This window comes from Haliotis asinina, chromosome 14 (genome assembly GCF_037392515.1).
Source record: "Haliotis asinina isolate JCU_RB_2024 chromosome 14, JCU_Hal_asi_v2, whole genome shotgun sequence".
In the NCBI taxonomy this organism is placed as follows: Eukaryota; Metazoa; Mollusca; class Gastropoda; order Lepetellida; family Haliotidae; genus Haliotis; species Haliotis asinina.
In genome coordinates this window covers 39,230,324-39,242,692 of record NC_090293.1, presented here as the reverse complement: position 1 = coordinate 39,242,692, position 12,369 = coordinate 39,230,324, and the positions used below count along the sequence as shown (strand labels likewise).

Sequence of the window (12,369 nt, the reverse complement as noted above, 5' to 3'; positions counted from 1 at the left end):
CTGGTTTGTGGAAACAACTCAAAAGAGTTTCTATCCCAATATTTTCTGGCAATGTTAAGTCTTATGAAAGTTGGAAAGTTGCGTTTCTGACATGCATAGACGAAGCACCAGCGACTGTTGAATACAAGTTAATGCAGCTGAGGCATTTGGCTGGTGATGCTTTTAAAGCAGTTCAAGGTTTGGACATAGTTGTGTGGCCATTTATGCTGTGTTAGAACATGTTGATATGAAGTAAGGTGGTAGGAGGCGTCAAGTAGTGTTACAGTTAGAAGTGACAAATTTGAAGCCTATTTGCCCAGGCTCTGTCAGAGATGTTCAAATGTTTGCTGATGTCTTGGACATTGCCGTTGTTAATTTGAGAGAAGCACACACTACCAGATAAACTGACTGAATCTATGGTAGCTCAGTACCAGAGGTGGCTTCATGATAGAGATAGACAAGAGTCATTGAAATTGAAATTGACATTGAAAGGATGGGTACTTCAGGAAGCTGAATATCAAACAATAGCTGTAGAAACAATACATGGTGTTTCTGATAGGAGCAACAGAAAGGAATTCTGCCCGTTTGGACAGAGTAGAAAGTCATACAGGAATGTTGTAAGCAAGGTTTGTAGTGAACAGCATGTGTTAAGGAAATGTAATGTGTTCAAAAACATGACTGTTTCTAAGAGTTGAAACACTGCTAAGAAACTGAAATTATGTTTTGTTGTGTTGGTGGCAATCATCATGGTTCACAAAGTAGATACACATATCAGTGAGGGATCAATGGGTGTTTGAAAACCCATAACAGGCTTTTGCATGGTGACACACTTAAAACAAACTTTTCACAACTGGTTCAGTCGTGAATAGGAAAATACTCATTTAAGTGCTGAAACAAAAGGTCATGATCAAGTGTTTTCTGAAAGAGAACATGCAACTGTACCATTGGATGTGGCTTCAGAATTAGTGATGCAGGGTTCAGTAGAGAAGATATCTGTGAGTATCTTGAATGGTAAGAAGAGATTGGAAGTGTGCATGGTAGAGTGAATGGGGAAATGTCTGCATTGACTATGACTAGGGTTGCAGGTGACTTTCAGGTGATCGATCGACTGGCAGAAAACTTAGAAAACATAGGCTTTCCTAATGTTGGGTGGCGTCTAATACTTGATCTCCCGATAGGGATTGACAATGTGCATCTACATCAGTCATATGGAGATGTTTGTGGTGAAAAGGCTAAAACACCCCTTGGATGGACATGCATAGTGTTACGAGAGTGTATTTTCTGTAAATTGTATTATTAAGTAATAATTATTATTGGGTCACAACGTTTAGAGTTTTGAATGATAATTTTTAAGGGTCACATTCCGTATCATAAGTGTTCAGTACTTTTCATATTTTGGCAGCAGGCTTTAAGGAAGTGCTCTAGAGTTGCCTCCCTTGATTAATTATTTACTTTCGAGAGACTACGACTGTTAAAGAGAATTCTACATTGATGGTGATGGTCGTATGTGTTTGAACTTTCAGGAAATGTTGACTGTATATATAAAGGCTAGTTGCTGTGCTGTCAACGCGGATACACACAGATTATTAACTACTGGAGTAATATCAAATTGCTTCCGTCATCGCTTGACCTATATAACCGCTACCTGACCGCTCGCTGTGTTGCATTCAGTAAAACGGTTTCTCACTCTCACACCAAGACTTCAGTGTTTTGACATTATATTTGTGACCCATTATTTTAGTTTTGACTCAGTTGCATTGTACATGAAACCTCAATTGTGAATCCCTGTATCTTGTTTTCTGTTAGTACAAAATTATTGAAAATTTCAGACTTCTCAGTGTTGTATCTTGCTGGTTCTGTGGGGATTTCTTATACCTTTTGTCACGGCAAATTTTTAACTGTAACAGTAGGCAATCTTAAGCAGTCAGGCTACCTCCCCAACACACTGTGCATATACATATCATGCATACAGCCAAGAAAGCGAATCCTCTCAAACCCCTCAAAGAATCCTCTCAAACCCCTTAAAGGAGATGAACAGTAAGCTCTTCACAAAGTACATGATACCTTACTTTATCAGAATGGCCGATACCAGACTGGTGTCTCCTGAAGAATACTCCATCTTTGCGAAATGACTGTGGTATGGCATTCCATAGGCTGCTTAGCACTGAACAGAAATTATCCAAAGACCAAAACACAGCATTAGCCTATGACAAAATCGTCTTGCAATATGTTGAGAAATGATATGTCCATAATGTAGAACGTGAGGAATCAAAAGAAGGTGTGTGGTATCTTCCTCATTTCCGTATCTTGTGCTTCGATAAAGTTACAACAAAAGTCCATATAGTTATTGATGCTTCAGCAAAGTACCAAGACACATCACTAAATGATGTAATTAGTCCATGTCCGAAGCTTCATAGCGAACACTTTCATGTACTGATACGGTTCAGGAGAAAACCGGTAGCCCATTTGTGATATCGCAGAGAAGTTCTGGTAGATCAAAATCTCACCACAAGATAAACCATACCACAGATTCAGTCTGCCAAAACTGTTCCGAATGCCTCCTGAAATCCACATATATGGATGACAACATGGACTCCGCAGAGGAAACCGATGAAGGCATAGAACTGTACAACCAGTCAACTCAGTTATGATCTTGTGCTTCAGTGCATGCTCGAAAGTGGTTTTCAAATTCACTGAACGTGCTAGATGACATCCCCAAAGATGAGAGTGCTTCTGACATTGATCTATCAAAGGGTTATTTGCCATCAATAAAAGTCCTCGGGCTCATGTGGATTGCTGAAAAAGATATTTTCACATTCAAAGGGGGAATGTTTATTCAAAAAGAAACCACCAAGAGAGGCTTTCTTAGGCAAATTGTAAGACTATTTGATCTGCAAGGATTCATAGGACCATTCATCATCACTGCAAAGATTCTGTTACAGGAAATGTGGCTAGCAGGACATGACTGGGATTATGAATTGCCCCAACACCTGCAACAGAAAATAGACAAATGGTTAGTACAATTGCAAGAAATACAAAGTGTCCAGGTGCCAAAATGTTTGCATCTGGATGCTGAGGTTTCTTCAGTATCAGTTCACACCTTTGTTGATGCATCACAGGAGGCATTCGGAACTGCTGTACATTCTGTATCTACTTTCCTGGACAGGAAGAAGTGTAGGAGGATGGTTGCTGCAAAATGTCATGTATCTCCATTGAAAGCTTGTAGCATGCCATGCCTTGAACTGGTGGCAGCTGTGCTTGGTCTCAGACTTACCTGAGATCGTCAAGATCGTTCAGATAGAGATTGAAACAGTTACTTTGTTAGACAGCATGCTTTTCTTGTGCTGGATTAAAAACAAAATTGTACATTCAAACCTTTAGTTGCCAACAGAGTTTGTGAAATACATAGTATCACAAACCCAACTCAGTGGTGACATATACCATCGGCAGAAAATCACGCAGATTTCTTTCAAGTGGTTTCTTGTCTGATAAACAAGCAGTTATAGAGGTCTGGACCTTTGTTTCTGCAAAGACCTGAAACTGAATGGCCATGAAACAAAACATTGTCACTTGTCATGTTAAAAGGATGACAAGGGAAAAACACTAGCAAGAAGCATATTGCTCTAGTTGAAATACAGAAACCTGATCTTGAGACATACAGAGAAAACACACATATCAATGCTTGGGTAAACAGATTCTCATGTAACTGTTCAACTTCAGAAGAATACAGAATGTAAGAAGACCTTACAGCAGAAGAAAAAGAAAAAGCTGAACACAGAATCATTGCCCATGCACAGGAGGAGTCATTTTCAGTAGAATATGCTGCTTTGCAATCAGGAAAAACGCTGCCTTCCAGTTCCAAACTCGTTACATTCCAGCCACAACTAGATGAAAATGGGAAGTCATGAGAATGAGTGGGTGCCTAGGTGATGCTGAATGTTTGCCTCTTGGAGCAAGATTTCTAATACTTCTGCCTTGCAAAGTTGGATGACATCGCTCATTGTTAAACAGTATCGCAAAGTAATCATGCTCTGGCATAAACCAAATGTTAGCTACAGTGACTGGTTCATACTAGATTATCTTAGGAAAAGAAGCTATACAAGAATGGGAGAAAGAATGTGCTAGATGTCATAAGGCCAAAAGCAAGACCTGCATGTAAATTGATGGCGCCATTACCGAAAATGGGACTCCAAAAGTCACTGCATGAGCCAGAACGGAGTGGATTACACTGGGCCACTCATTACAGTGCAAAGCAGGAGAAAGGCATGTCAGAAACGTTATTTGTATTCACATGTTTAACTAAACAAACTGCTCAATTGGTTATAGCATACAGCTTGGACACAAGTACATTTCAGAATGCTTTCTACATAATGGAAAATCGTCAAGGTCTACCACAAGAAGTTAATATCCTACAAATGAACCAACTTGTTGCCGTTAAAGAACTAGTGAACTTTTCACAAACTAGATGAGGATGCTGTTCAAGGGTCCATGGCTAAACAAGGAGTGAAATGGCACTTCAACCCTCTATACTCGCCACACTTTGGAAGGGTATTTGAGACGATGATAAAGGAGGCTAAAAGTGCCATCTTCGCATTTCTAGGGAATTGTGTTGTCAGAGACTGGAAACTGCATTTACTGGAACTGAATCGATGATCAACTTGCCTCCTCTCACCTATCAGATGACTCATCCCCAAGATGTGATTCCTCTGACACCGAATCACTTCCTGCATGGCCAGATTGAAGGGATATTTGCTCCAGAATCTGTAGACACTACAGATTACCATCCACAAAAGTGCTGGAGACGTAGTCAAGAACTTATGAGACTCTTTTGGACGTGCTGGATGAGGGAATGGATCCCATTTCTCTGTTTGTTCGTGATCATTTTGTTTCCTGAACATAAACTGTTCAATATTATAAATATATCGTAGATATAACAAACAGAACTTAAGGTGGTGTCTTTCGCTATTTATAGGTTTTTATCATTTTTGTTTTTCATGGTTTCCATGGAAATGTTTTGGATTTCATCTCAAAAGCAAGTCAAAGGCTTCATTACTGGAGCACAACTTGAAAACTTTATATCTTTCAGCAAATTGCAGATATGTGAGGCAGCTCCCAAAGTGGTTCCTTTTGCTACTGACATATTTTTGCGATTTGAACTTCGTCTCAAGTTGTAAAGGGAGGGTTGGACTTCATTTCTGGAGCATAACTGAAAACACATTCAATATTTGTTTGCAAAACTTGGTAGATTTATTAAACTGAAGCTAATGTGGTGCATTTATCATGATATTGTTCAGCAAAACCTGGTAGATATGTGAGTCAGATCCCAATGTGGTGCCATTTGCTATTTGCAGATTTTGGGCATTTTTCATGCCAGTGTTTCCTTGGAAATGGTTTGAACTTGGGCTCAAAAAGCAGTAATTAGCTTGGTTACCACGCACAACTTGAAAACCTTTCAATATTTTTCGGCAGATGTTGGGAGATTCATGAGGCACAGATCTTTAAGTGGTGCATTTTGCTATTTGCAGATTTTTGGCTTGTATATTTTTCTTGATTTCCATTGAAAGATTTGGACTTTTGACTAAAATAGCATCAAGCCGGACTTTAAGCAACTGTGATTTGTTCTTTTAGATATGTTGGGACAGGAGGGATAAGTCATCTTCTGAGGACTCTTGTTTCATACTTTTAAGAAAGTTTGTTATACAATCAGCTGTATATAAAAGAAATTTTTACAACTTTTAAGAGATAGTATTACCAATAGCTTGGCCATTCATTAATGACGTTGATTATATGATGTGTTTGTTTCAGTCATCGTAAGAAGAGAATGCGGCAACTACAGAAGAAAATAAAGTCTGGCAAGTTAGATGTAAAAGAAGATGACCCCTTTGAGTTGTTTATTGCTGCAACCAATATCCGTTATTGCTACTACAATGAGACCCACAAGATTCTTGGCAACACATATGGCATGTGTATACTACAGGTATTACAGGTGTTTGTTTATATTGTTGTACTCCAGAAAACTGACTTGCTCAGTGTTCTCAGCTAATTTGAGTGAAATTTTAATAGTCAATTATCGTACAGTATTGTATGTTTTTACAGTCTAATTATTATTACCGTGGAATCAGTCTAAATAAACTTAGTCTCACTATTATTTGTTTCACTCCTCTACTGAGTGTAACAAACCATAGTGGGACGTTGCATCAGGTAACCGTTGAGGTTGGCCAATCAGAACAACTTTACCAAATTGCAAAATTGGACATCGACATATCTTTTGAACTTTTACCTCGAAAAGTTTTGTACCTGACCAATTCCGAGTGCTATTTTCTTTACTATCGCTTTCGGGGTGATGCACATGGAGCATGCTGCAACACTGTCAACAGTGAGTAAATAGTCACTGAAAATAGAATTTCTGTCAATATTCAAGGATGTCAGCTTGTGGAAATATTGGCTAATGGTAACTTTGTCATCAGAAAGCCCTAAGCGTATGCTGCAGGTCAAATATCTGTGTTTTATGCAGATTTCTTTTTGTTCATTGATCAGAGTCAGTGAGTGGGGAATATTGTAAGTCCCGCCAAACCCTAAACAGTAGTCGTTGTCAGATTGGTTAAATCCATTCTGCAGTCTCTGATTGGACAATGATAGGTCGCTCAAAGGTTACCTGACACGACCTTCTACTAGGGTTTGTAAGACTCACTGGAGGAGTGCAACGAGTAATATTGAGACTAATTTTGCTTAGAATGAATATGGAAGGTACACCCACAGATCTTCAAGGCAACTGCCATCTTGGTACCAAGCAGCAGATAGATCTGTTGGCAGTAAGCTTCAACAAATTGGTGTCTCCAATCCCAAACATTCTAGCCTGGGATCAGGACACCCTCACTGAAACCCAATACACAGGCCCATTTGCATGTGAAAAACTTGAAAAATATATTTCCAGAAGTTGAATTATTACCTATTCATTTTGTAATATGTTATTTAGGGATTACAGAACTGAAATATCTTCAAGATAAGTTGTACATATTTTGAGTTATGATCTGTGCAGCATTAGTGTGTGGCAACTCATGAAGTCAGCTTGGAAATGTATGTTACCAGATTCTCGACTTCTTATAATTATCTTTATCTGTAGAAATAGATAAGAAATAATTTTCTTGTGTTTCAGTGGTTTTAATTCACTTTCAGAAAATCAATAAATACAGAAAAAACATAAGGGTGAAGCAGAATAATGAATACCTCACTCTAACACGGACAAACAAATTTAAATGGTCAATCTTGTAATTCAGAATAAGTACATTTTGTAAGTGTTAATGTGCTGTCAATTTGTGCTCTCTGCGATGAATGGTGTGTACTGTGACTAAAACATTTTTTTTGTATTAGTGAGAAAACAGAATCTCGCAATGGATAGAGCTTTGTTATTGAATTTATCCTTTGCATTTACATGGAAAGACCTTTAGACAAAAAAAAAAACTAAAACAAGTAAACAAGTATTCTGTTTAAATAACCCGTCAATCAATTGCACCAGATCATGGTTCACTTGCAGATGAAACATATGAGGGAGACATATAACAAGTAGACTTACAAGAGAAGTGCTCCTAGCTTTGTGAGCTCCACAACTTAATCTGGTATATAACATTCATTGATGCCTACAGCAACAAAGTTGAGAGTGATATAGAAATGAGTTCCTTCCGTCACACATTGTCTGCAGCATATCTCCTAAACTATTCATGATAGATTAAACAAACGTGGTACACATGTCTAACATGACCCCTAGATGTGCGTTCTTGGGGGTATGATACAGATATGAATTTAAAGGTCACATGCAACGTAAAACACAACTTTGCAGATTCTGATACCTTTTGTTATGCACTTACCGAAACAAATCTTCAAAAATGCCAATTCAAACTTTAAAGTTGAAAAAAAACTCGATGAAAAAAGGCCTGCAAAATTGGAGTTCAAACGATTTACTAAATTTCCCCCAGCGCTGGGGGAAAGAAGTGGTTTCAACAGCTGTGCAGCGCTTCGCCCGTAACACATGCGCAGTGAATAGGTTTGTGGAGCTTGAAACAGTATGCATGCCCGGAGTATGAGGTCATTAGCAGAAGTCTAATCTTGGTTGTGTACACAAACAAGTAAATAATCCATTTGTTATATGAAAAAAGGCTTGTTGATTGTGGTAAGCAGCCTTTACCACAGAGAAAACTCAATGTCTGGTTTATTGACCTCTGTATGTCTGCCTGCTTGTCTGCTCATGACAACATGCAATTCACAGCTTCAATCATTGACCACATGCAATTTGAACTTAACACCTATCAGACTATACGCCATAAACAAAATAAATTGATTTATGACTCATGCAACCAAGGCCTGTCTCTGCCACATTATGTAATTAGGCAAACATACATACACATGTACACATGTACACATGTTTTTATGTCTGTGGGTTGCAAACAAATTGCATCCATATTTTCTCGGATGACTGGACCTGACAGAAACTGGTACAAAACTGATAACAACTTCTTCTAGTGTATATGATTTTGTTTGACAACGATATATGAATCCATACTGAAACGATGCATCAAGTACAAAAAATGAAGTTGTTATCCATAAAGAATCTTACTTTCTTGTGACTCACCATATTTCTAAAATGTCCATCAAACAGATCATCTTTCTGTACGCACAATGAGCCCTCAGCGTATCAGCAAATGAACCAGCCAATCGGAAGCTGTCGTTACACTTGAGTGGACCCTACCCGCTATGACTGGGTTTGGTCTCCCGAGGGCTTCGTTTTGAGGGAAGTAAGCCCAAGTACAAAATATTGCACTTTTGAATATTGATAGTACACTTGTAATTTTGTTTATTTGTTTTTTTTACAAGCAGCAGTGTATATTATTATTATATGTCGTGAATAAGTGATAATTGTGTTTTAATTTTAATTGATTTTTTGGTTGCATGTGACCTTTACATTTGACTGTTTTCATGGAAACATGATTTAGTCTATAGTTTTGAGGATGTCATCTTGTCTGGAGCAGATCTGCTATTCTGTACATGCCAGCTTCATCAACCTTGGTACATGAGTCAAGCATGATCCCAAGGTGTGCCTTTTTGGGATTACACCCAGATACAAATTTTGAAGGGGTGGGCATTCCATGGAAACATGTTTACTGCAGGCGGGGACTATGAGGATGTCATTTTGTATGGAGCTTTAGCTTTATTAAACTTGGTACACATGTTCATTATGATCCATAGATGTGGCGTTTGGGAGTTACACCAGTGTGTAAATTACATATAATGTGGTTTCCATGACAACAAGTTTGACTTTGAAATGGGTGGTTGTGGTTTTTTCTGGAGCAGAACTTTAAAATGTTGAAAATTTCTTAACCAAACTTGGCACATAGATAGATCTGGTGGAGTGGCAGTACCTTTTGGTAGGTTTTGATTTCTGAATACAGTATTTTTGTGCTTCCATTCCAACAAGTTCATCCTCGACTGAATTTGGTGGCGGTGTTCTCTCCTGGAGCAGAATTGTAAAGCTACATTATTACCTATACTGGTGAGGCGATCCCTTGTAATATCTTTTTCATATTTACTCAATCTGCAATTTAGTGATTGTCAACTTTGATGGGTAAATTGTATATTTGTACATTTCATTGGATGACGGAACTTCTCCCACACTACTACGTTCATTCATAACATTTCTTCGATTCAGTGATAAATTGGCAGTACTGTAATAGCACTGATCAAGATTTTAAAACAGAAGAAAAACAACATACCGGATTCTGATGTTAATTTAATGTGTTACTTAATTCACTAACAATATAACGTCATAGACTTAACAACATGATTTGTCTAAAATGTCTAAAATTAATAACATTGTCTTATGTAAACAAACATGGCTACCTAGTTCACTTCAATCACATGGTCAAGGTGCACACAGAAATTAATAGGCATATAACAAGAATAACACAACCACTATATTCCTTTCACCTGTATGTTATGAACACTTAATATTGAGAAATAGAAGTTCCCAGGTACATACTGGAAGGTTTTCATCCCTCCGTCATTTTGTTTCCGGAGCATAACTCAGAAACCGTTCCATATTTTTAGACCAAACTTGATAGATAAAGTAATCTCAGCCTATGGTTGTGCCTTTTGCTATTTACAGTTTTTTGGCATTTGTATCTGTTTTGTTTTCCATGGAACGTTTTGGTGTTAAGTCTTATGGTGGGGTGGGCTTCTTTTCCAGAGCAGAACTCAAAAAACATTCAATATTTTTCTGCAAAACTTGGTAGATATATCAGTCAGAAGGTGAAGTGGTGCCTTTTGTTATGTACAGGTTTTTGTGATTTATTATTTTCTCGGTTTCCATGGAAATGTTTCGGACTTAGTCTCAAAATGGAGGGATAGGCTTCGTTTCCGGAGCAGAACTCAAAAACCATGCAATATTTTTCTGCAAAACATGGTAGATATATCAATCTGAACCTACAGTGGTGCCTTTTGGTATTTACAAGTTTTTGTGATTTATTATTTTCTCGGTTTCCATGGAAATGTTTCAGACATAGTCTGAAAAGTGAGAGATGTGTTTCGTTTGCGGAGCAGAACTCAAAAACTTCTTAATATCTGTTAGTAAAACTTTCTAGATATGTGTGGCAGACCCCAGAGTGGTGCCTTTTGTTTTTTAAAAGTTTTTGTGATGTATTATTTTCTTGGTTTCCATGGAAACGACTTCAGACCTCCAAAATGGAGGGGTGGGCTTCGTTCCCAGAGCACAACTCGAAAACCATTTCATATCTTTCAACAGATCTTGGCATATATATGAGACAGATCTTGACTTTGCTGGTTACAGATATATGGCATTTATAATTTCCATGAATTCCATAGAAACAATTCAAACTTAGTCTAAAAAACAATGAGTAACTCTCAGATTATTTGTCCTTTCAAACATGTGGGGGCAGGGGGATATGTCATCTTCTGATGACTCTTGTTAAATATCTTTATAGTCCTGCGGACAGCTAATGTGGTGTGAGGGGAACCCCACAGTGGCTGTAAGCATAGGTATTGACACCATCCGGGGCTATCCAGCGTTTTGTGTCCAGTGGTGATAGAGATGTCTTGTTTAATGTCAATCCGAATAGCTTATGCCCGTCATGGAGTATGTTCATCTGGTGTTTGAACATTTTCTTTTGGAATAGGGTCTGTTTGTATAGGGTGCGCTTAGTATGTCTTTTCACCACATTCTTTTTCAAACCCTTAGCCTTTCTTATTTCAGCGTTGTCTGCTTTCTTGATAGAATACATCTTAGATATCAACCCCACATATTCAGCGATTGGTGTGCCAGCACATTCATCTTTCATCCTGCCCAAAACTTTCTTTTTGGTTTGACTGTGGATGGGGTGGTCTCTCAGGTAATCACTGGTAACGTATAGGTGTATATTGTGTTTCATATCCTCATACACATCTTCTGTTTGAATCTCCATCAGTAGTGAATCAGTATCCATATACAGCACACCACACCTGTCACCATACTGTTTCTTTAACTCGTCGTAGAAGTCATACATCAGGTGTTTAGACAGGTCTAGAATACTCATGCTGACATAGACTGGTTGATTAAGTTTAATGTGGCTCTTTTTCATATGTATGGCCGCCAAATAATCATCAAATATAGTACTTCTATTGTATGCAGGGCTCGATATCAGTTTCCTGAGCTTGTTTTCCTCATTTGACCTGACTAGCTTCAAGCTGACACACTTTCGTAAATTCTCCATTGTTTTTACCAAATGAGTTGTTCATGAGTTTGTACAGGTCTTTCTCAAAGTCATTAGTGGCCAACTTTCTCAAGTCCATGTTCATCCTGATATAGGGTTCCATCCATGGGCTTTTTAGTCAGCTTCATACCCAGAGATAGATATAGCTGTAAGTTACGATAATGGACTATATACTTTCTTTTATTCATCAAATTCGGTACCAGTTTTTCAATGGGGGATACCCCCATACCCCCAAGTAGGTTATGTTGGTACTCAGACATCCAGTCGGGATTAACCCTCAAACGTTCAGGTGCAAGGGGGTAACTGTTGTGTGTTGTGTGCAATTCCTTTGGGTTTTCAAAGTCCACTTCAAGTATATAACCCTTATCAGAAGTGGGGGATACCCCCAGTGGGGACACCCCACACCCCATACTCCCAGTGTTTATCACAGTTTGAAAATTACTCTCAGGCACCCATTCAAACCCACCCGTGGGTAGATATTGACTCACAGCCCAGCCGTACAGGTTGTTAGCATCGAGAAAGAGTAGATGAGTTGAAGGTTTATCAGGGTTATAGCCTTTCACATACTTGTTGTTAGCTTTAGCAAAACGTTTAGATACCAAAGAAATACCCCCATGTAACCCTTTCTCAACAA

At 38.4% G+C, this 12,369-nt stretch overlaps 1 protein-coding gene across 2 annotated transcripts in view; it reads left to right on the top strand.

The window, feature by feature from the left end:
- The window catches only part of LOC137261048 (RNA cytidine acetyltransferase-like), a 202,082-nt gene that overhangs the window by 21,537 nt on the left and 168,176 nt on the right, over nucleotides 1–12,369 (top strand). For both annotated transcript variants that reach the window (XM_067798710.1, XM_067798711.1), the window contains exon 4: nucleotides 5,785–5,956. In XM_067798710.1, the coding sequence (XP_067654811.1) occupies nucleotides 5,785–5,956 (172 nt within the window). The remainder of the gene's footprint in view (nucleotides 1–5,784; nucleotides 5,957–12,369) is intronic.